Source organism: Lissotriton helveticus, chromosome 3_1 (assembly GCF_964261635.1).
Source record: "Lissotriton helveticus chromosome 3_1, aLisHel1.1, whole genome shotgun sequence".
NCBI classification, from domain to species: Eukaryota; Metazoa; Chordata; class Amphibia; order Caudata; family Salamandridae; genus Lissotriton; species Lissotriton helveticus.
Genome location: NC_136061.1, coordinates 583,876,695 through 583,900,800, shown reverse-complemented (window position 1 = coordinate 583,900,800; position 24,106 = coordinate 583,876,695). Strand labels below are relative to the sequence as shown.

At 42.1% G+C, this 24,106-nt stretch overlaps 1 protein-coding gene across 1 annotated transcript in view; it reads left to right on the top strand.

Annotated features, from left to right (window-relative positions):
- Positions 1-16,135, top strand: part of LOC144823462 (uncharacterized) — a 57,041-nt gene extending 40,906 nt beyond the window's left edge. Inside the window, exons 3-4 of the mRNA XM_078681994.1 lie at positions 5,465-5,559; positions 16,079-16,135. Of these exons, the coding sequence (XP_078538120.1) occupies positions 5,465-5,559; positions 16,079-16,135 (152 nt within the window). The remainder of the gene's footprint in view (positions 1-5,464; positions 5,560-16,078) is intronic.
- The last annotated feature ends 7,971 nt before the right edge of the window (positions 16,136-24,106 follow it).

The following is a 24,106-nucleotide window of genomic DNA, read 5'->3' as shown; positions in this document are numbered from 1 at the left end:
CGATAAACCTTGATAATAGCAAGGTTTATCTTCGATAATTTCAGACGATGCTTAGCGGTAAAAAAATTCGTTGGTAAGCATCGTTAGCGATAAATATCGCTTAACTTTGGTAATATGCACCAACGTCTGTTAACGTTCGATTGGAAGGAAATGAGGAAGTGTTGAAAAACATTGTCTGCGCCATCTTGCCTTTTTTGAAATGCCACACTTTTGTCGTGCACAGCAGCCATTTTAGATGCCTTGAGCAGACCCACTCTCTGCACGCTGTCGATTCGGAGCATGGCTCCCCACCCTCGCAAGCATCTTCCCCAGGCACTGGTCACCCCCGCTCTCTGTCTTATGCATCGGCAATAAACCTCCCCCCATCTGCGCTGCTCTTCCCTGAAAATCACACTCTGTGCCCGCCCGACACCTCCCTTTCGCCCTATTCACTACCGCACCCTCTGACACTCCTCTTCCTCTGTGTCCGATTGTCCAGACTATCAGCTAGCCCTGCAGATGTAGTTTATGGCTCCAGCTGTAAAGAATCACCCCTCTTCAAAGGAGTTATAGTAGATCAAGGCCCACACCCGATGAGATCCGTCACACCACACGTGTTCCTACTATATGAAAACCATCCTGTATTGTGATTGGGGAGGGGACCGAGCCTGAAGCGGAAGATTCTAGGAATGACTCTTTGTACATCAAAGTTTTTACAATTATGTGTCACATTAAAAATATATAGCACTCCAACAAAGTAGTAGGAATATAAAACTTTAATAACATATAAATATATACAACAAAACAAAAACAGTAAAAACATTTAAACAACGAAGAGACCTTGGCAATTTCTTTTGAATTATCCACTACATTTATTGAAATTGACAGCACCAACAATGAAATATTCTCACAAGGAGGAGATGACTTGAATGATTTTTTTGATCAATCTCTTGATGGCGAATTTATTGAATGTTTGGAGACCATAGAGTTACAAGAATCATCATTGCAGACTTTTCATGAGGAAATTCCTGATGAGATGATTGAAGAGGAAATTCCTGATGAGGACCTGTTATTAGTTCTTTCAAATTATGAAAATTCAGAAGATGTTGCCTGGGGGTGGGTCGTCAGTAGCAGTCTGTTGTGCGAATAGTTCCAAGGCAGCAGAACGCGCTGAAATCTAGATGGCACGAAAGTGATGTCTAGTAAGTTGCCGCCCAGCAAATAACGGCGTGGGGCGCCGCGGGGGTGAGTGAGTCCAGTAGGCACCACAGCTATTCTTACCGGCATTGCAGAATTACTGCTGGGGACAATGCCTGTGCTGTAGCAGGGTCACAGCAGAAACAAAAATGATTCTGTTGAAGATGTTGTTGGTTTTCAATTTGAAAACAGTTCTGGTGTCAACTGCTATGCTAATGTAGTGGTTAATGTTTTGTTTTCTCTAGAAAATGTAAAAGAGGGGGAGGCAGTCCAAAGTTCCGTTAAAAGGGCAAAGGAAAGGATCGGTGGTTTGAACTATCAGTCAAAAAGGGGAGGGGGTGCAACAATTTTTCCTACCGGGTCACACTGTGCTTTCACCGGAACTGAGGTCTGCAGGATTCTAGTAATTCAAAGTGAGGCTGGCGCCAGCATGGGAGCGCCGACGTCCCGCGGATACAGTTTCGTCACTCCACGGGCGATCATGGCAGTCATTCCCCATCGGGGGTCGGAGACTCCCGCGGCTCCTCTAGAATCTTCAAGGTCGTGGAGGACTACGGTGGTGGAGTCAACCAGTGACCGGGCCATTTCTTTATGCTGGGCCCGCTCTTGCCAGGTCGACCGCCAGAGTTCGGTAGCTACTGGCGATCGCGGGGTCAAATGAGCGGACGGGCTCCACCCTGCCGGGCGAGACGTTGCAGCATGGCTACAGTGGAAGAACCCTTTTCCGGGCGCCTGGAGCGCTGAGGGTGCAGGTGGGAAGCCTCCACCTGGGGAGGCGGGAGAGGCCTGTTCGCACCGTCTCTCCCTCCCAGTGCACCCCACGGCGTCTCGCTTGACATTTGTTATGGCCGGACCAGGCGATGAGGACGAGGGGGGGGGGTCGGAGGCATGTGCAAGACATCCCCCCCCCAGTGTTGTCGCAGCCATTATTCAAGAAAGAAGAAGTGTCCCGTCCGTCTTCGGGCCGGGCTTCCGGTAGATGTCGGCCGGACGCCCCTGGCTCTGGCCCCATGAACGGGTTTCTTGGTTTATCGGCTGCAGCCGGATCCCGTCGGCCTCGGCCCCCCGACCGTTGGTGGCCGGACCGGAAGAGCATGTGGCGGGACTACCTGAAACTGTCAAGGGCCACCGCGGCCGGACTGGGAGAGAGAGGGGAGGGTCGAGGAGACATTCCCCCCCCCTGCAACTGTTCAGCGTTGTAAAGGCAATCCCCTGGCCGGGTCCCGCTGGCCTGGCCTCTCCTCCGGCTACACCCTACGTTAGGATCTCCTGGCCGAGGCGTGGCAACAGGATCCGCCTTATATGGGCTGCTCCCGGCTGGGCGTAGCCGCAACCCTGCCCCACCTTGGTAGTTTCCAGAGTGGGGGCGGATGTTCTACTGACTTGCATTTTCCCTAGTCTATCGATTTTTTTGGCGTGGCAGGCGGTGGGACAGCGAGGGGTGATTTGGTTTCTCTTACTGTTTTTCTGGTCTCTCACCACTGGCATATTTTAACGTTTTCTTGTTTCTAGGACATTAATAGGTTTTATCATTACGTTATGTTATCGTTTCTTTGTTCGTTGTTTAATAAAAGTTCATGTTCATCAGTGGCCTACTGATTTTCGTTTTCCTATTCTTTTCTTTCCAGGTTGTTTCATGCTAAAGTTTCTGTTAACAGGATACAGTGATCACTTCGTTATTTTTGCATATGTCCTTTTCACTAGGGGTGCTCTCTGGTCGGGCCAGATGACCTATCTCTAGTAAATGGTCCGGGTGAAACAGGTGCATCAATCAGTGGGGAGTAGATAGGCATGACAGATTACAACGGGGGAGAAAGGTCCGCATTACGTACCCTTTCACTACTTGCAAAGATTTTCCTACCTTTATTTGCAAACCGGGAATACTTCCAAAAAGAACTAATTCCCAAACAGTCAATGTTCGGACAATCAATCAATCAATGAGGAATGAAATAGGTACGACGTGTTAAAGGCTTGCGTTACCTACCCTTCACTATCTGCAAAGGGAGAGAGAATATTCCTATTCTTCCTCGTTTGCAGGCAGAGAAGATCCTTAAGAGCACCAACTTCGAACAATTCAATGCTCGATTCAAACAATCAACAAGGGGTACTGTGAACACAAATGAACGCCGCTTATGTACATACACATTGCTATTTTCAACAGGTTGTTCCTAATGTTTCTATTTTAGCGAGGTCAAAAAGAGATCCCATTAGTGGCCTACTGATTTTGCTCGATTCCTTTTGTATTTTTACACGATTTTTCGCTATCTGCAAAGACTAAACAGAGTATTGCGACTCTGTGCTTGTTTGTAAATAGAGAATGAACCAAAGAGAACAATCAATCAAATGGAGAGAGAAGCAGGCACGACGGATTACAACGGGGGCAAAGGCCTGCGTTAACTACCCTTCACTATCTGCAAAGAGAGAGTACTCCTAATAGAAATGAGGGGTGGGGAGCAGCATTCAAAGCAGATCAGTGTGCATAAACACGAAAATGTTTTTACTTACCACGTACTTGACATTCGACAGTTTATGATATTTGCTATTAAACAACCATTGAAATTCACTGAAAAAACCATAGGTTATAGACCATATATAGTTAGGAATTAGCATTTACAAAACCTTGAAAATTCACTGAAAAAACCATAGGTTATAGACCATATATAGTTAGGAATTAGCATTTAAAAAACCTTATTTTACTCACACAAAACCATTGAAATTCCATATATAGTTAGTTGCACTAACTATATATCGCGCACCCGCAATCCACTGCTGATGATGTCACATATTACATCATTCATGACATGGTCAGTGACATCACTGATGACATCACTGATGACATCTCAAATGACATCACTGATGACATCACTGATGACAACATCCAGTGACTGTATGTTTCTGTAAAGTTAAAATATGTCTTACATATTGAAGAATGAGTGGAAGTATAAGTGTCTGGACGAAGGATTTAGTAGGTGCATGACTGAATGTATGAGTGAGTGATTAAATGTGTCTTACTGAGTGCATGGGTTAGTGACTAAACTGTCTTAATTTGTGCATCATTATGTCTGTTGTTCTGTAAACTGCTGCATGTGTTGATCAGTAGCTATATGATTAACTATATGGGTTATTGATTGATTGTCCAAGTATTTGTATGGGAGACTGAGTGTGTGTGTGGCTGGCTGGGAGGTGTGTGACTCTGTGCAGATCAATGTGTACTTGTATCAATGATTGTATAAGAGAGTAAGTATGTGTGAGTATATGTTTGAAAATGTAAGGTGCTCTATGTTTAACTGTATAGACAAGAAAATGGAAGTGTGATTGATTATTTACAGGACTGACTAGGTGTGTGAGTAACTCCATGGATGAGTGGCAGAGTGTGACTGTCTGTATAGGTGTATGAGTGCATATGATAGTGTTGTAAAGATGAGTGATTGTATGTATGAATGATTGTATGGGTGAATGAGTGAATGTGTGTGTAGACGTAGGAATCAGTGAGTGCGTATGTAGTAACTAGTATTGGTGTGTCAATGGTTTCAACAATTATACTCTGTATTTAACACTGGGTGTAACAGAGGTTATATTAAAATGTGAGGAGATGCATTGTATTGTCACATGAATGATATCATCAGTGATGTGGTCATTGATGTCAAATGAGATGTCATCAGTGATGTCATCAGTGATGTCATTTGAGATGTCATCAGTGATGTCATCAGTGATGTCACTGACCATGTCATGAATGATGTAATATGTGACATCATCAGCAGTGGATTGCGGGTGCGCGATATATAGTTAGTGCAACTAACTATATATGGAATTTCAATGGTTTTGTGTGAGTAAAATAAGGTTTTTTAAATGCTAATTCCTAACTATATATGGTCTATAACCTATGGTTTTTTCAGTGAATTTTCAAGGTTTTGTAAATGCTAATTCCTAACTATATATGGTCTATAACCTATGGTTTTTTCAGTGAATATATATATATATATACATATATATATATATATATATATATATATATATATATATATATATATATATATATATATATATATATATATATATATATATATATATATATATGTATATATATATATATATATATCCAAAGACTCTACTTCCCCAAAAGAAGATGTAGCGGAGGCCAAGGGGATTCCTTTCAGAGGCAATTTATTACTCAGGTGCACACAAATGGCTTCGACAAATGCATTTCGGCAGTAGTGCCTTCTTCAGCGCCATACACCAAAAGAGTCAATACAAATAGTCCGTTAGTCCTGCTTTGCTTTTAACGCAGTTGAAGACATTGGGCTCCTCCCCAAGCTCAATCAGCTCAGCACTGCTCATTACTTCCACACGAGCGAAATGAAGAAACTGACCCAGCGGCTTCAGGTAAGGAGATGTTTTTTTATCCAACCTTTCCAATTCATAATATGCCTGTCCACCTACCATTGCAGTACTGGGTACAAGCACTAAGAAACAGCAAACAAATATTCAGCACACATCCTCTGCCCCACACAACATAGATAAAGTGAGTCGGGACACAGGCATACAAAGGGAGTCAAGCAAATGAACAGATGGAATACGTAAGGACGGATGTTTGGATATGGGTTTAGGTCCACGTATTCCTTAGACCCTTTACTGATTAAATCAAATGTGAGGTAGAAGAAAAGAGGAAATATTTATCTGAATGCCTAACCAATATCTAACCTCTTCTTAGATAAATCCCTTCTACTTGGTGATTGAAAACACCAGTATTCATTCCCGTTCATTCATTTGCCTTTTTGAATTGCTCACCTGGTTTGCCACTGTGTATATGTGAGGGTGTTTCAATAGTGCAAACAGCTAGGAAATAACAGAACACTGAAAAGGAGGGCTATAGTACATTCTTGAAAAGATTTACAGTGAGGAATAGTGAATATGGGCAACCAAGAGTGAGTAGGGTGTGTAATGGAAGTTTTGAGAATAGCTGTGCCTTCAGTCCCTTCCTGAATTGCAGGAGAGCGCAAGTGGTTAGTTGCTAATGGGTGAGCTGTTCCTAAATGAGATGGCTTGTCTTCTGGTCTTGTCTGGTCTCTTTTACATGCATTTTCTTATTTTAAGTTCACAAATGTTTTTGCTTTTGGTGTGACATTGTCCCTTAACATTTCTAGATCATCTGCTAGATACACTAGTGGTTTTGTTTCTAGTGGACTTGTAGATGATGCACGGTGTTTTGAGGATGATGCATGGCTAACCGCCATTTCCTGGTCCTTCCAATTGCATTATGGGAGATTTCATCAAGATAGCTCCTATAGGGCCCGATGTACGACGGTATTTAGCATGCACAAACAGGTTTGCAATCCGTTTGCGCATGCTAAAAACCTGTGGCCAATGTACAAACACTATTTTGCAAATTACAAATAAATTGAAACTCACAAAATAGTATTTAGCGACTCGCTATTAGGAAGGGGCGTTCCCTTCTTAATAGCAACCTCAAAGCCATGTACCAATGTTTTGCAAACTCCATTGCACTTGCAAAACATTCACAAATTACCACCCTCTTCAAGAGGGTGGTAATGGAGTCGCAAATGGGAAGGAGTCCCCAGGGGACCACTTCCCTTTTGTGACTGGCTCCAAAAATATTTTTTAAGGGCAGGCAGTGGTCCCAGGCACCACTACCAGCCCTTAAAAAATTAAACGAAAACCTTTCATTTTTTTTTTTTTTTTTAAATACATCCCGTTTTCCTTTAAGGAAAACGGGCTGCACTTAAAAGAAAAACCTGCTTTATTGAAAAGCAGTTCTAGACATGGAGGTCTGCTGAGCCCAACAGGACACCATCCCTGGGAGGGCCAGCCATTCCCAATGGGGTTGCAAATTGTGAGTGGCACATTAATATTCATGAGCCTCGCATTGTGCGACCCCATTGGGAATCGCAAACAGTGTCTCTGACACTGTTGTATGTTCATTTTTGCAAGTCGCAAATGCGAGTCACAATTTGCGACTCGTAAAAATGAACGGCGTACATCTGGCACCTAGTGTCTAAGCGCAGAGAGTGCTGGCAACTCTGGCACATGCGTTTCATATACCTGTACCTGTACTCAGAAAGGCGAATTCTTAGAAAAATTAGGCAGGCGTGAAAGGGAAACTAATGACGTTTCTTCAGTGTAGGGGTGATGTGTATAAATTTGCTCAGGGCCCTTTCAGACATGCCCCTATAAAGTGGGGGAGGTCTCTGTGCAGAGCTGCACTTTCATACAGGTTTAAGAGGACCAATTCTTGCACTGAAGAACTGAAGTCAGATTTCGGTTGGGCTGTTTCCCTTTTTTCAGGAAGATGAGCTGGTACTACACTGTTCCATTTCGCCCTTAGCCTCCTCGTATTTATGCAGAACTGCAATTTAGTTACTTTGTTGTTTTTAATAAAGGATACACAGGAACAGATTCAGTACTTTATAGGATTACAGGAGGATGGGAATGTGTTGAACAAATGTTTGTGGCTGTACAAAAGATTTCCAAGGTATTGCTGCATTGGAATGCCTTCTCAACACCTATGTGAAGAGATTACATAAATTTACAAATGCATATTCATACCTTTTTGTTCAGCAAAATTGAATTTGAACTCCTAAATCAATATTTAGGCGCTCGAGGTGTATAGTGAATTTCCATACTGTCAAAAACTGACCACATCTTCCTTTCCGCAGAAAAATCATAGCTAAATGAAATGCATGACGGAGAGCAATGATATTCAAGTTACATTACACGTCTATATTTCTTAACATATATCACATATCGACTATATCAGCTCCCAAGACAGGGGGACATCCATTAGCTACATGGAACTGATAACAAACCACACTATTGGTTCTTCGAAGTGAAATAAAATCTACAAGTGATTAATCATAGTAATGAAATGCATTTACATGTGGGCCCAATTGACAATATACCACGTTTGACAGCAACTATATTTTTGCTTTTGCATCTATGATATGCACTAATTGGAAATATACTGCATTCGTCTGTTGAACTATCCACTTTAGGATAAGGGGTACGGTGTATCTATTATCACATATTGGTTATCTCATCTGTAACAGTTCACAAAGCTCCATGCACTCCATATACATACACCCTATTAAATTGACAACTTTTACTTTATAATATGAACTCTAATGTTGCGATATTTTCGTAAACAATATTTAGGACAATATATTGAACACATGATATTTAGGCCATGATATGTTGGTTCTATAACTTCACTCCCCTGTGCACATAGCCAATCCCATTCCCTTCGTGTCTTTACTGGGGGCCATGCCCCCCAAAACAAATATCCCTGGCTATGGGTCTGTTTTCATCCTCCACGCTGCTCGAGGGCAGGTGCTGCTGACCTGCTTCTTTCGGCAGGCGGATGGATTCTTCAATCCTAGGATCCACCATTCTCTCCAACAACTACACAACCTCCTAAAACTTGACAACTAACTTCCCAAAATTCTACAAAATGTTGGCACTGCCTACGCTACCAGCCACGCTGTCACCTTATCTCATATTGGTAGCTCAAAAACACCCACTTACTTACTTACTGGAGCTCGCTCCCCCCCCCCCTACCAAAAAGCTCGATCCAAAAGTCAAAACCCTCCCCAAATCGGCTGCACCCCCAAGCCCTTACTCTCCCCAAGCACAAACAAACCCCAGAATCTTCTCCCGCGAGGGGACTTGTCACGGCAAAGAAGAGTGACATCTTTTTTGCGACAGCAATTTAAGGTTCAGCTAAAATTGCTAAGAGTACATTTATTTCGCGATGGTCTTGAACTGGAACTTGCAGTATCTGTGGGATGCACACACAGCAGCCGGCCCTAATCCTCGATTATCTGCGGCCCTGCTCAGCAGCAGCACATTTGATGTCAGCCCGAGAATGTCAGAACCTCATTACGGCGGGATTTATGGCAGGATTTGAAGGGAGAAGATGGAACTGTCCGCAGCACGCTCGCGCCGCTTGCCTCGCCGATGCGCGTGGCCCGGAATAAGCAGGAAGGAGTCCACTAAATCCAGTCAGACCCCGACAACCCATGTGTACTGAAAATCAACTGTTTACTACTTGCGTTTAATTAAAGGCGCATCGTCAACGACCCTAATCTTTAAATGACTGAAGTGATATGATTTCTCGTCTCTTTCACTGGTATGTACTACTAAATGTTTCCTTTCGATGAGGAGACTGCTTTAATCACAAAGGGGTAAGTAACTTAAGTACAAAACACGCACCGATAAAGCCAACATTTTGCGTTTGGAAGGCAGAAAGCTGGGATGAAAAAGAGCTTGCAAGAGTGAGATGAAGATGGCAGAGAGTGTCCGTGATAGATGAAAGCGGCATTAGATGGAATCAAGACAGCGCACGCTTGGGAGTCGGCATCCCGATCTACAGAAGCACTAGCAGTGGGTTTCTGAGCAAAACTTTAAACATGAACACATAGGGTTGATGGAGCAAGATTTCATACGTACAGAAACTTGCATGGATTCAGCCCTCTCGAAATAACGTAACTAATTAATCAACATGTTTTGTTCCACTAATAATTGCATTACACGACATTTATAGTATCAAGGGGAAGCTTGTCAATGTGCTTTTGCTAACAGTAACCCGAGTGTCTTAAAATGGCCGCCGAAAATGTGGGAACTTTTCTGCGCATGCGTCTGCCACATTTACGTGGTGTGACGTATCTTTCGCTTTGGTGGGAATTTTTTGCAGCTGCGCACTAGTGGCAAAGATGACCGCTTCATGTTTCACATACTAATGCACATGCTCCTGCTCGAACTAAAACTTGTATGTTCTGCTTAACTATTAATGCTATAGTTAAAATAAAGTAATGGGGATAGAGTAGAAATAAGTGGTATCAGTGCATTCATTTATTTTTGTATTCTAATGTGTCTTCCTTTAACTTTGCTGATAGCTAGTATTTGGGACGGAGGGGTGCTACAGACTCCATTTTGAAAATTCTTGGGCATGCGCGATCAAGCACAAAGAGCCTTGGATTCCATGTCATTGAATATCTGCCCAAACCCATCTTACTGGTGATGTTCCTGGGAAACTGACCGTCTGACCCCACAAGAGGAAGAAATATGAACTGTATTAAATACAATGTATATGATTTGAAACAAGTATTGCTGGGTGGATTAAAATCATGGGAAAGTAAATTAAGGGCGGGAACATTGATAAACTATATTGAATTGAAATGATCTCATCTTAGTATGGTGTGATGACCTCTCCTTGTCTTTCTGACCAATCAAATGAAGGGAACACATAGAATTTGCATGCAACATTTAGTGGGTGGTAGATGCCCTGGAAATGGTATAACTAATGTAGGCTTAGTTAGTTAGATTGTCTGACTTGTCACAGACCTGTCACTGACCCAACGTATGCTAAAGGAGAATCGAGAGCAGAGTGCTGGTCGAGCACTCTGACAGAAAAATCAGGAGTTTTGCTGAGGAAGAGTCGAGGTCCGAGAGTAGCCGTAGAGAGGGGTGTGACGCTGGCATTGCACTAGCAGAGGTTACCTGTTCTGATCTGCACCTGTCCTACACCTGATTAGTCGGGAGCCCTTCTCTTGTCCCAGCCCGTGACGAGGGTTGGTCTTCACACCATTCTATGTAAATATAATCCTTGTGCCGTTTCCCTTTCTCACCCTTCCCAGGTACCAATGTCTAAAGATGTTACCTTAAATTCTTGCAAACTTTATGTTTTAATAGTTATTTTCATACTTGTAAAATATCTGGTCACACTATTGTTGCCTCTGACTCATCAACATTTTGCATAGATAAAGTATTTAAACTTCTCCAGAGTCTGTGTTTATCTCCATTAAGGTAAATGTCAAATTGCTACCTATTATTCTAACCCCCTTGATCCTTAGGACTTAGAGCACAGGTGACAAGGATTTGGTAAGTCATGGTGTACAGGTATAAGTCCTAAAAGTGAATACAATTCTGATAGACAGGAAGTTGAAGCAGGATTACCGGTTCAAAGTGTGAATGTTTATGGGTCCAGTTGAGTATGATTAACTGGACTGGTAATCCCGTGCCATCAGGGTCCCATTACGATGGTGGGCAGCAATGGAAAATGGGACCGACCACCAGAGGAGCGGTGGTCCCACAAGGCAAATTAGGATGCACCTGCCACACTGACAGGCGCATTCTTGCCTTTCACATTGCGGCGGGCGGCGCTGTAGACAGCACCCACCGCAATGTTAAAGGGGCATGTTGTGCATTGCAATGCACAATGTAACAGGCACCGCACAGTGCCTGCCACCATGTGTATGGTAATGAAGGGGGTACAACAGGTACCCCCGTGTGCAGCCACCCACCCACCTGGGGGCCCCCAATGGGCCCCCACAGTCATTCTCTGCATGCCTTTCCATGGCGGAGTCTCCACCATGGAAAGGCATGCCCATGGAAAGGCATGCCCACCGCACTCATCAGGCAGACACTGCCACCATATTGTGGACCTTTTCCGCCCAGCAGGCAATCGTGACGATTGCCTGCCGGCGGAAAAGCGACGGATGGTCTTTCCGTCCGCCGTGGTACCTCCCGCCATGGTAATATGGCGGGGGGGTAAATGGCGGTCAGGCGGGGAGTTATGGCATGTGGATCACCACCGCCAGTCAGGCGGTGGCAATCCGCATGCCATCATAATGTCCCCTTATTGTTTTACAAATTGAGCATTGTCCGTAGGACTTACTGAATTGGTACTAAGAGAAACAGCAGTGCAGGCTTACCTCAAGCAGAAAATGGCAATGCAAAACCCACACCAGAAAATCCATCTGGTGAAATCACTAGTAGGGCAGGGAGGGAGTGCGGGTACAAGCACCATCTGGCCACTCCCAGCCCTTCCTACCACAGGGTGGGAGAATGACATGGACCCCTCACCCCTGTCATCTCATAGCCTGACCTCTCTCCTGAAAGCCCCCCTTCTCCGTCCCACATTCTTCTGCTATTTACTACCTGCTAAAAGCAAGTGATAAAAGGGGGTGTTAATACCCATGGAATGAGAAATTCTACACCTAATATGACTAGGAAAAATAGATCCATATATATATATTCCCCATTCAATTGGGATCAACTCCTATATACATTATGGGGCCGATTCCGATTCGGGAAAAAACACTCCAAATATCCGTACGGAGCGTTTTTCCCGTACGAATCGTACCCTGCAACCTCCCCGTATGTACGATGAAGTACGATGAAGTACCAGGAGCAGGACTTCATACGAATCGTAAAAAGACCGCACGACTCTAATCTCCGCACGATTCTCCCTCGGAACCAGCTGTACGCGACATCTGTACGGTTCGAAGCAGGTTTTCCCGACCCAGCAAATACGATTTGTGTCGGGTACGAACCGTACAATGCTTTTTTTTACGGGAGCCCAAAACGCCCGGAGAAGCAGAGTATGCCTCAAAACAGGTACGGAACGGCCCCCTCTGTCTGCAGGGGTATGGTGTGTACCCCCCACGATCATGGGGTGTACGCATCGTACCTCATGAGCGCAGGGTATACGGAGCGTACACCCTGTGATCATGGGGTACAGTGCGTACACCCCATGATCGCAGGGTATACACTGTACCCCTGCGATCATGGGGTGTACGCACCGTACGGTTTGTATGTGATTGTGTGGTTGTCTGTACGAATCGCCCTTACCTGACATGGACCGCACAAATCGCGTCCTCATACCCCAGTCCGGATGGTACTCGTCGGGTCGTACGGCATGTTTACGAATCGTACGGTTCACTGTGAGGGTCCGTGTCATACGGTTTCAGCCTTGCAATTCGTACGGTTCGCGACGATTCAGTCGGATTGACGAGATACGGATCTTACTACGCGATTCGGACGGACGTGTACGATTCGTACGGAGAGGGCTCCGGATACGATTCGGACGGACGCTTTTTTTCCCGAATCGGAATCGGCCCCTATATGTCAGTCAGTCAATACTCTTTATTTAGGTGGAACACCATGAAAAAACAAATAAAATCATTAAAATCAATAAAACATTACAAGATCATCACTAAAAAATATACACAATCATTAAGAGCAGTCAATTATTACTAAGAGAACACAAATAAAATTATACATTACACAATAATAAAATCAAAAGCGGCTTTCGGCTATAAAACACAAAACGTATAACAATTGAGGTCAGTTATAGGTATCTAAGATTCCATCATCAAAAAATATGTTGTGTGCCAACTATAATATACCATGTGTTGTGCCAACTTTAATAAACAATTAATCCTACAGTGGCTCGGCCATGGAATACAATACAAACAAGAAGATGGGGCAATTTTGTGGGTGCCTAATACTCCATTCTAATAAAGTGCATAATGTACCATTTATGGTAAACAGCTAGCAGTGTAGGGACTCAACCTCGGCCTCTCTACCGATAACTGGTTAAGAACGAAGGGGCCTATTAGGATGGCATCCTTGCAGTGTTGGGCCCGGCTGCCAGATGTGCGGCGGTCCTGCACCACTGGTAAGAATGCGACCGCCACCTGTGGCGGCCGCATTCCGCATATTTGACATTGCGGCGGGTGCTGCATACAACCGCGGGGTGCCTGCCACCTTCGCCGCCATGCAAAGGCCTTTAAGCCCATGCATCCTAATTTGCACCACCACCATATTGAGGGCCAGTTCCGCCCGGCCAGCAATCGAAACAATTGCTGACCGGCGAAAAAGCGGCAGACGCACTTTGCGTCCGCCACGTTTCCCCCGCCATCATAATATGGCGGGGGTAAATCGGGTTGGGATGGCGGGTGGATCGCCACTGCTGGGCCGGTGGTGGCGATCCGCTCGCCATCCTAACTACCCCCTAAATGTAGCCTAAGAGGGCATGTACCTCTGATTCCGTGGCTGTTCCACAGGATGGGCAAGCCTGCTCTAATGCTCTTGCAGAGCGCGCCCAATTCATAGTGTATGAACAGAGTGGCAAGGTCCCATATCTAAACTGCACACAAAGCTTCCTAGCCAAGGCAGGTTCTATTTCATCTAAAAACTGCTCTGCTATGTAATAATTTTTCAGCTGTAAAAGTAATCTTGTCTAAGAGCCTCGGGCTGGCCTTGTCATTAGAGTACTTAGTTTTAGCTGCTTAAAATTCCTCTTAAGGTCCACTTCAGAAATAAGAGGAGAAGCCCCCCTCAGGGTCATCCCACAATCAGTTAATCAATTATTTTATTATGATTTGGAACGTCAAGGAGTTCTACATAAAAACTACACAGAAAACTACAAATAACAACTCTTTACAATTATTCATTAACAATGTAAAATGCATTCCAGAACTGAAAATACAATAGTCCCACAATCAATTTTATACAGAACACAATACATAGCAGCAACAATCAGGATAAAACAACACTCCACGTAAAATGGAAGTATTTGAGAAGTGCATGTCCGATAAAGTGTTTAGGAAAGATGCGATACCTGGCCAATATGTAACTTACAATGAAAGAATTGTACCAAACTATTACAGTACATCAGTGTAATTCAGTGCACTCAGCATCAGGCGTTTTGATTCCTATAACAATTTCAACAATGCACTTCTTAATACATAAAGTTTATATTGTGCACATTTTAATAAACTGAAGAACCTTTATTCAACATGACCAGAACTAAAAACAGTATGGTAATCCTATCTAGAAAATGTTTAAAAATTGATTAAAATATATAAAAAATTTGGAACATGCTGATTCAGGGGGAGGGGGCTACAAGACAGTTCCAGGCTCCACTGCCGAACTGATTATATAGAACACTGGTCCTAACAGTCAGCGTCTTAATGGGTTTAATAAGGGACAGACAAATAACACAGGGTTTAAATCTTCAGAAAAACGCGGATCGTTACACGGACGGTGTGAGGTTTTATTACTCTGGCGTTTTAGGGGACCGACTAATCAAGGTCTGGCAGCTCTTTGCAGTATATACTTTCAATTGACGCGTACCTGGTAGTGTGCCTGGGTACTACGTGCAGGGTTACAGTGTCCCGGTTGGGGCCACGACTTGTGATGGTGTTCGCTCTACTACAATCAGATACCAGCTATTTGCCACGTATTTGTTAGTTTGGCTGATTTGCCAACTACTTCATGATCTTTTAGACTATTTTGCTCTCTTCACTTGGACACCACCTACTTATAAAACGCTATGTGACGTGGAACCCAGACTCGATTGTCTATCTTGCCTTGAAAAAGTCTGAATACTGACATTGTACAGACGAAACACATGTTGGCTTCGATAAATTGCTGGGAATTTTTTCGTGTACAAATAAAGGAGACCTGTTTTCATCTGTTGTGGAGAATCCTTGAGAACCTGTTTGTTATTTGGACACGCTTTACTCGCCTTACAACTACAAAACGTTGACATATATTGTTGTGTTATGTTTCTTCATTAAGGATATGTTCTAGTGAAATTGATTGTGACTAACTAAGGGAGTGCTGTAACTGTATTTTTCAATTGTTTATGTTCATATTCTTTTGACTTGCCATCAGCACCATTTGGTAGTTGGTGTCATTAGTTATTTCAGCACCCCATTCCTCTTATATTATTGTCTAAATATCCACGCTAATACCATTGAACAGCTAGATTTGCTTTTCATTTTGAGGTGTGGTTTGTCCCTGTAGGGACTGCTACTGCCAATTGTATATATCAGTGTTTCAATCTTGCCCTTGGTTTCCACAAAGGTCACAGAGGCTATCTTCCCTGGATAATTCTTCTCATGCTCCTGTTATAATTCGTAAGGGGAGCAAATTCAACCTTAAAAGCATGATGGTTCTACGCACTCCATGGGGAAGGTTCCATAAAACATATGACTGTGTTTTTCTGCACCTGCTACTCTCCACTATTATATCATTCCTATTGTGCCGAGAACACAGTACAATATCTCTTTAACTTTAGATTGTTTTTTAATTAAAGGTTTCAAAGCGTGCTTTGGAAGAGGGCCTGCTTCAGTTGGCCCAATTCCAAACGTGACTAGTGCTTTCTCATATCTTCTGAAAGCAGTGCTTTTTCCCTTCAAGCAAAGAAAGATTTCCCGTTTTAGGGCAGCCCATATGGAACCCACATCACTATTCAATATACTATTACCGCACCTTGGGCTAGCTGCCATAGCAAACACGTTGGTCGAGAGAATCCCGAATTCAAGCAAGAGGGCCGCTGGAACAACTGCATGGCTCATGTTACATATTTGACACAAAATACGTCCTTCCACATTCTCGAAAAAATCCCAATGCTGCTCAGCCACTGAATCGCATGCGTAACTAAGTGACGGCGGAATTTTAATCTTATAAACAGCTAAAACATGAGCAAAGTGTCTTTGTCTGCAACATTTATATAGCCTGCCAATTGCAGAGGCCTGAGATATTGCCTTACTTCTTCAGTGAGTAATATGATCACTGCTAGAGCAGTTGTTTGAGAAAATTCAACCTAAATACGGGTACAACTTCACTTTTTCTAGCTTATCTTTCCCCAAAGGCCAGTGCAAATTTTTCCTAACCCGACATCCCCTAAAATACACAATTTTACTATTGGAAATGTTTATTTTTAGTAAGTAATCATTGGCATAGTTGCCTAACTTATTCAGATTTCTCTGTGAACCTATCGGGGTTAAATCTAATAGAATGGCATCATCTGCATACAGTAGGCAACCAAGTTTCATTGTTCCTAACTTTGGTGGGTCCCCCTTGAAATGCCCCACCCAACTAGGCAAGTTGTTGATATAAAGGGAGAAAAGAAGAGGTGCTAATAGCCCTTGCTTCAACCCTATAATGGGTTTCTACTTTACACGATAAACACTACTTCCCTCCCATCAGGAGCTGGGTCCAAGTAGAGAAGTTCAATGCAATAATAAGCCTGACCAAATGCAGGGGGATCCCCATTGCAGTGAGTTTCCTCCACAACGTCCCTTCGTCGACCTTGTCTTAACCCTTGAGAGATTAACAATGGGAGGGTCATTTTGTGAAACTGTATCCCGAGGCGTACTTTTCTAAAATCGAGAAAATCGGTGGAGAATTCTTGAGTACAGGTTCTTTTACACACTCCCCTTGAGCAGCAAAGCGATGGTCCACAGTATCTGATTGGGGGGGAGGGGGGGATAGAGGATATATTATGGACCTTGGGGATATCTCCTAAGTGCCCAATAGAAGAAGCCACCGGGCCACCATAGGTACTCACTTTAATTCCCATTTTACCACCCCATATGGTGTCACTTTATTAGTTTGGGACGCCTGAGATTTCAATACCCATTTCTTCCTTCCTTAGATAAGTACCAGCTGAAGTAAGGTGCTGCACCCCCCTTACAATCGTGGACAACGCATCTAACACATGATCAGAGTTAGTAATTGATTTATCAGGTAAGGCCAAAATTGAGGAAAGAATCTCAGAACTGGCACTCCCACCACCATTCCTATTAGTACCCTCATTTGATAATTGCCATGAGGCATTGTGCACCTGCACTTGGAGACACATCTAATTTCATCTGGTCCGATGGCCCTAGAAATGATATACTTGAGGAAGGTGCACTACCACACAAAGCTGGAAATGGAGGACGATTGACAGAACAGTTCAAAGACAGGTTCAACGCCGTTTCTGGGACAACTAACACTTTTAAATTAGCCTACTAAAACTCAATTTGTTTTCCATATGATTAGCAATGTCCGGCAAAGAAAAGTTCTCCAAATCACGGGGTCAAAGCTACAGACAACCCCACGAGTCTCATTATAAGTCGCTTGAGAAACCTCTTTGGAAGACAACACTCCTTGGACTGACTAAACGTTTAAGGTGCCAGATGGAGCGACAGGGCTCACAGGATGTGACATAAGCACAGACTCAAAGTTCAACTTGGGAACAACACCATTTGTTTCTGGAACAGCCTTATCGTCCTCCATATCCATTTGTTCTGCTGATTCCACTGAGCGAAGTTGGTCAATGAACTGAGTTTGGAAACTTGTTGTGCTGGGTTGTGTATGGGGATGTTGAGTTGATGCAGTACTGCGCCCTGCGAGAGGGCTGTAACTATGCCCAGGCCTTCTTCTTTTATTGTGACCATGGGCATCCCTATTTCCATATTTCCTATCCCTCTGACCTTTTAAAAACATCGACAATACGGTAGGGTGAGACTTCAAGAGGGACAGATGGGCTTGAGACTTCTTTCGCCAGATAGTTTTCAGCAATTTAGGGGAGCTGATGTGATTAGCTGTGGAGCCGACTGAGCCTGAGGGCGCGATTAAATGACCACAATGAAGGCACCTACAAGGCAATTTTAAAAACCACCTTAAAAAGCCTATAACCTAGAATGACTAATCACAGATATTCAGAGGTGGCCACTTATCTGCCTAACCACAGATGCCCGGTGCCTAGCTTCCCTCTAGCCTTTGCACTGCAGCTCCACAGTACGTACTACCTCTTCCAAGAGGACAGAGATTAAGCTCATGAGGGACACAAGGAGGTGCGTAGAATTTAGGGGGATAGAATAGATGCATGCACTGGGAGCAGACCCCTCACCATGGGGTGCAAACTACACCAGCCTAATGCTGGCTGCTTTCGCACCACCACAGAGGGGCTACGGCCTAGGCCTCCTCAACACCCAATATACTGTGTCAATGACCAGTCCCCTTCGAACTGTGGCTTGCTACTTCCTAGTTCCTAAAATCGATTAAGATTGAGATTAAAAATTAAGTTATGCGCTGCTTGTATTCTGCTGGTGTCTGTAACTTGCATCACAGAAATGCAGGGTAATTCACTGATCTTTTGCTGGTGTGCCGAGAAATTTTTGGTGGTTTAGACAAAGAACATGGATTGTGGTACTGGATAGAGCTGGTTAAAGCAACTCATTGGCGCTTGGAGAGGGGAACAGCTTGCACTGGGAGGGGGTTTTACACAGCACACAATGCATTCACCTCTCCTGCGCTTCAGGTACTTTCAGGACCCCGTACTACGGCACTCCCCTGATAGCCTCGTGGTCCCTGGTGCAATCCTGGAAGATAACCCCCACACCCCTGGCTATGGGTAAACAGACAGCTTATCGAGTTGGTATTTTCTACTTGCATTAATATCGAGTGCACAATATCGGGATATAAAAATATCGCCTGTCAGAAAATCGTGGTTCAGAATATTGAGTCTAAGGTAAGTAATATCGTTTTTAACAATATCAAAGACATTAATATCGTTTTAAAAAATATCGAAGTCATTAATATCGTTAGTGAAAACATAGTTGTTAAAAATATTGTTTTGTTAGTGTTATGTATTTCAGTATGTATTTAATATGAATGTGGTGTTTTTTTGTTTAAGTATTGCATTTGTTTTTTAATATATGTATTACATTTTTAGAAGTTATACATTTTATTTTAATAAAATTTAGCGTTTTAGTTCCGTAGCGTGTTGTGGGTCTATAGGGGAATAGGGTGGGAAGCAATGTAATTATAATTAATGAACACTTTTTATTAATTAATATTTATGTATTTAACATTTTATATTGTTAATTAATTTATTATTAATAATGTATTAATTGGTTGTTAATTATTATTAATAAATTGGTAATTATGTTAATTGTGTCTTTTTTTTAGGAGCGGGTTGTGGGTTGATCGGGGAGTAGGGTGGGAAGTAATTTAATTTTAATTAATTAATTAAAATTTTTAATTTATTTATATTTATGTATTTAATATCTTTTATTGTTAATTTTGGTAATTTTTAATTATTTATTAATTGGTTGTTAATTATTATTAAATAATTGGTAATTGTGCTAATAGGTTAATTCTTTTAGGAGCAGGTTTTGGGTTGATACGGGAGTAGGGTGGGAAGTAATTTGATTGTAACTAATCAATTAATATTTTTTATTTATTAATATTTATGTATTTCATATTTTTGGTTGTTAATTATGGTAATTAATGTATTTTTAATTATTTATTAATTGATTGTTAATTATCAATAATTAGTTGGTAATTGTGTTAGTTGTGTAATTTTACTAGGAGCGGGTTGTGGGATTTTAATACATTTTCTTTTTTTTTAAATATAATATTTAATATTTATTTCATGTTATTTTATAGTGTTTATTGTATGATTTAATTGATCATCATTTGTTTTTATTATGCTTGTTAATTGTTATTAATTAATTATGTAATTGTTAATTAATTATGTTAATTGTGTCATGTTTTACAACATTGTCGGTGTCATTTTTAGGGGAATATGGTTGTAGGTAATTTTTTTAATTATTTAATTTCTTTGTTAATTGATGCTAATTAATTAAATATTAAATATGCTAATTGTGGAATAATTTTGATGTGTGAGTTGTGGGGTTTATAGTTGTACATGTTGGGAAGAAATGTATTTTAAATTACATAATGATTTTTAAAAAACAATCTTTTATTGAGGAGAGCATTAGATTCCTGAAATACATAGTATACTTAACATCATTATTAAAGCCAGTTTTTCCCAAAATAAAATGACAGCCTCTCCATACATAATAAAAAAAAGGCTAAAGCTGAAGCAGTTAATCATACACACCTTCACCAATAGGCAATGTGCAAATTTATCTTAAAAGACAGCAGCAATGTTGAAAGTTCCTAGTGCGTCTAAAGTGCAATACCAATAAAGTGCTAGTGCCTTCTTATCACCTAAAGCCATCATAGCTACAACATTTTACTAAAAAAGAAAAATTATGGCTGTGGCGGCTCATAACCTCATTGATTAGAAAAATACAAAGTACGTCATTCTGTAAAGTGCTAGAACTATTAAAGTGCTAGTGCTACTAAAGTGCAATAAGAGAAAGTGCTAATGCATTATAGTGAAAGCTGCTATATCGCTTTACCAACCCTCGTGTTATGATCTCTCTTTAAACTTTTCTAATTCATTAAAAAACTTCCAATTTTTTTCAAATTTCCTAGTAGCTCCAACACTCCTAGCATTGACTTCTTCAAATTTTTGGGTTCTTTTCATTTTATTGAACCATTTCAAATGAGAGGGAGCTTCCCTGGATTTCCAATTTTTCAGAATTAGAGAGAGAGTCACCGGTCAAGAAATAAATACAAAGACTTTTTCAGGCTCGGATAGCATTGTTCCCTCTCTGCAGATTCCAAACAAAGCAGCTTCGGCCTCGAGCAAAACACTCTTTCCGCTTGCTTGCCCTACTATCTGAAAAAACTACCTCCCAAAAAAGCCTCAGTCCTGAACATGCGAAAAAAGTATGGTTCCCCATCTATCTGACAGCGAAAGCACTTGTTTTCAGCTCCTGTGAATCTTTTTTTTAAGGCGGCCGGAGTTAAATAAGAAACCATTGTGATAGGAAGGCCAACCTTTTTAAATGTGCAGCACGCAGAGATTTGCTTCCTAAATAACAGATGGCCTCCCACTCCTTCAAAGCCAGCCTACATCCAGTCTCCTGAGTTATTTTATCCAAGTGATTCTCTATCTCTGGAGCTTGCTCCTGTTTATGTAGCAAACTATAGCAGTTTCCCACCCCTCTAACATTTGCCCCATAAAGGGCTACCACAAGTTGGTTAGGGGTATCAAAAATGCACTGGTATTTTTTAACAGATGGGCAGCTCGTAAATATTCAAAGAAGGTCGGTTTACAATGGCTCTCCGCCCTCGCTGTTACTTCTTGCCAGGAAATCGGCCTATTTTGAACTATAAAGTGCCTTAGCTCAGATAGTCACAGCCTTCCCATATATTTATATGCCTTAATTGCAACTGGAGACCGAGACTAGTACATTCTCTCAGTTTTAGGTAATGGAGACCAGACGAGCCCATCTTTTTAAAAAAGGACTGAAGTCTAAAAAATAATCTTTTAAAGTCATGTAACGTGTTTTTTTGGGAAGTTTGGAAGTTTTTAAAAACACTTGGGTTAGTGATCCAATTTCTTGTGTCATTTTATCTATAAAAAAGTTGTCTCTGATAGAGTTAGATCACACCAAGTCGGATAATAAATCTAGAAAAGAGGCCTCATGGTATGTCCTCAGGTGCGGCAGCGCTAACCCCCCTTGTACTATTGGTAATTGTACCACATTCAATTTGACCCTTGGAGCTCTCTTGCCCCAAACGAATTCCCTAACTAAGGTGTCAATTTCCCTAAAATAGGACTGATTTATCTTGATCAGGACATTAGTAAACAAAAAAATAAGCAGCGGGAGAATGGACATTTTGATCAATGAGACTCTGCCCACTATCGATAGAGGGAGTAATCTCCATTGTTGCAAAAGCTTTTTGATCTTGCCCTTCATTCTTATATAGTTCAGCTCAAATAACTGATGATGCTGTTTAGATACAAATATCCCAAGATATCTTATTGGGTCAGATTTTGTTGCTTGTATCTTCAAGCAGGATGGAAAAGAATTCAGATCTGCGTTGAGGGCGAGAACCACGGTTTTATTGGCATTTATTTTATTCCCGCCTATTTGTTCAAAATCCCAAAATTCCCTCAAAACTGTTTCGAGGTTCTCTTTATCGGGAGTCAGGTATAAAATAATATCATCAGCAAAGGGTTTTAACTTAGCCATGCTGGGGATCGGTGGTTGAATAGCAGCATTGTTTTGTATCTGTAAAACCAGGGGCTCTATGCAAAAAGTAAAAAGTAATGGCGAAAGCGGACAGCCCTGCCTAGTTCCGCGGTTTATTTTTATGGTTTCTTCACAATTTGAATGTATTGTGACCTGAGCTGTGGCCCCCTGGTAGATATTCCGAAGCATATTAACTACCTGGGCAGGAAACCCAAACCGACCAAGGGTGACAAACAGGGTTCTCCAGTTCACCAGGTCGAAGGCTTTCTCCGCATCGACCATTACAATACTTTCCATAGTAGAGTTTGTATTAAATAATCCAGGGCATGTATTAAAAACTGGGTATTAGCAGCCATAGATCTTCCTGCTATAAAGCCGGTTTGATCTCTATGGATTATCTCTTGGGCGGCAAATAAAAAACGTACTGCCCATACTTTCATCAAGATTTTTTTTATATTTCAAAAGACTGGTAGGCCTACATGAATTCACGTCTACCGGGTTTTTATCTTTTTTAACAAAGGAAACGATTGTTACTTCTTTAAAAACTGCTGGAACAGCACCACCCTTTTTAACAAAGCTAAATGTTTTTTAAGGGAGTAATTAATTCCTTTGATTTTTTTTTATAAAACTCGATAGGAAAGCCATCCTGCCCACAAGCTTTCACCCCGGCTGTTAATTTAATGGCTGCTAAGATTTCGGTTGCTTCCACTTCCAACCCTAATTCACTAATCCGATTATCTGAGAGTTTGGGAACATTCATATTTATGAAATACTCCTGGATAAGCTCCTCCTCCACTAAATATTCAGTAGAGTATAGTTGGCGAAAGTGGTCAACAAAAGTCTGTGAAATATCGCTACCATTAACTACTCCTTGAGTCCGGGTGTCTAAAATTTTAGATATTGTAGTCGATTCTTGCTTTTTCCGTGTGGAATTTGCCAAGAATTTGCATATTAACTGGTTTTCTTCATAGACCCTTTGTTGAAATATTTGTGAGTTGCAACCTCTTATAAAATAAAAAAAGTCCCTCAGCGCTGATCTTGCCTGCTCATATTGATTGGGGAGGAGCTGGAGTTGGAGAGCGTATTCCCGATCCATCTCAGCTTGCAGTTTAGCTATCTTAGCCCTCTGGGTATTAGACTGGGCAGCCATAAAGGCTATTATCTGCCCGCGGGCTGCTACCTTGAACCCCCCCATACTGAGAAGGGGGCTGCCATATTCTCATTGATCTGGAAATACTCCAGGTTCCACTCTCCAAACCTTTTAACCCAGTCCCCATTTTGCAAAAGGAGACGATCCAGCTGCCACCTGGTTCGCTCCCTACTTCCTCCCCCAAGCGCCCTTTTTACCCCAACATAAGCATAATCTGAAAAAGGGTTGCAACCAATGCCAACCTCTAAAATCTGGAGGGATCTGGAGGTAAGAAAGAAATCTATTCACGACGCCTTCTGAAAAT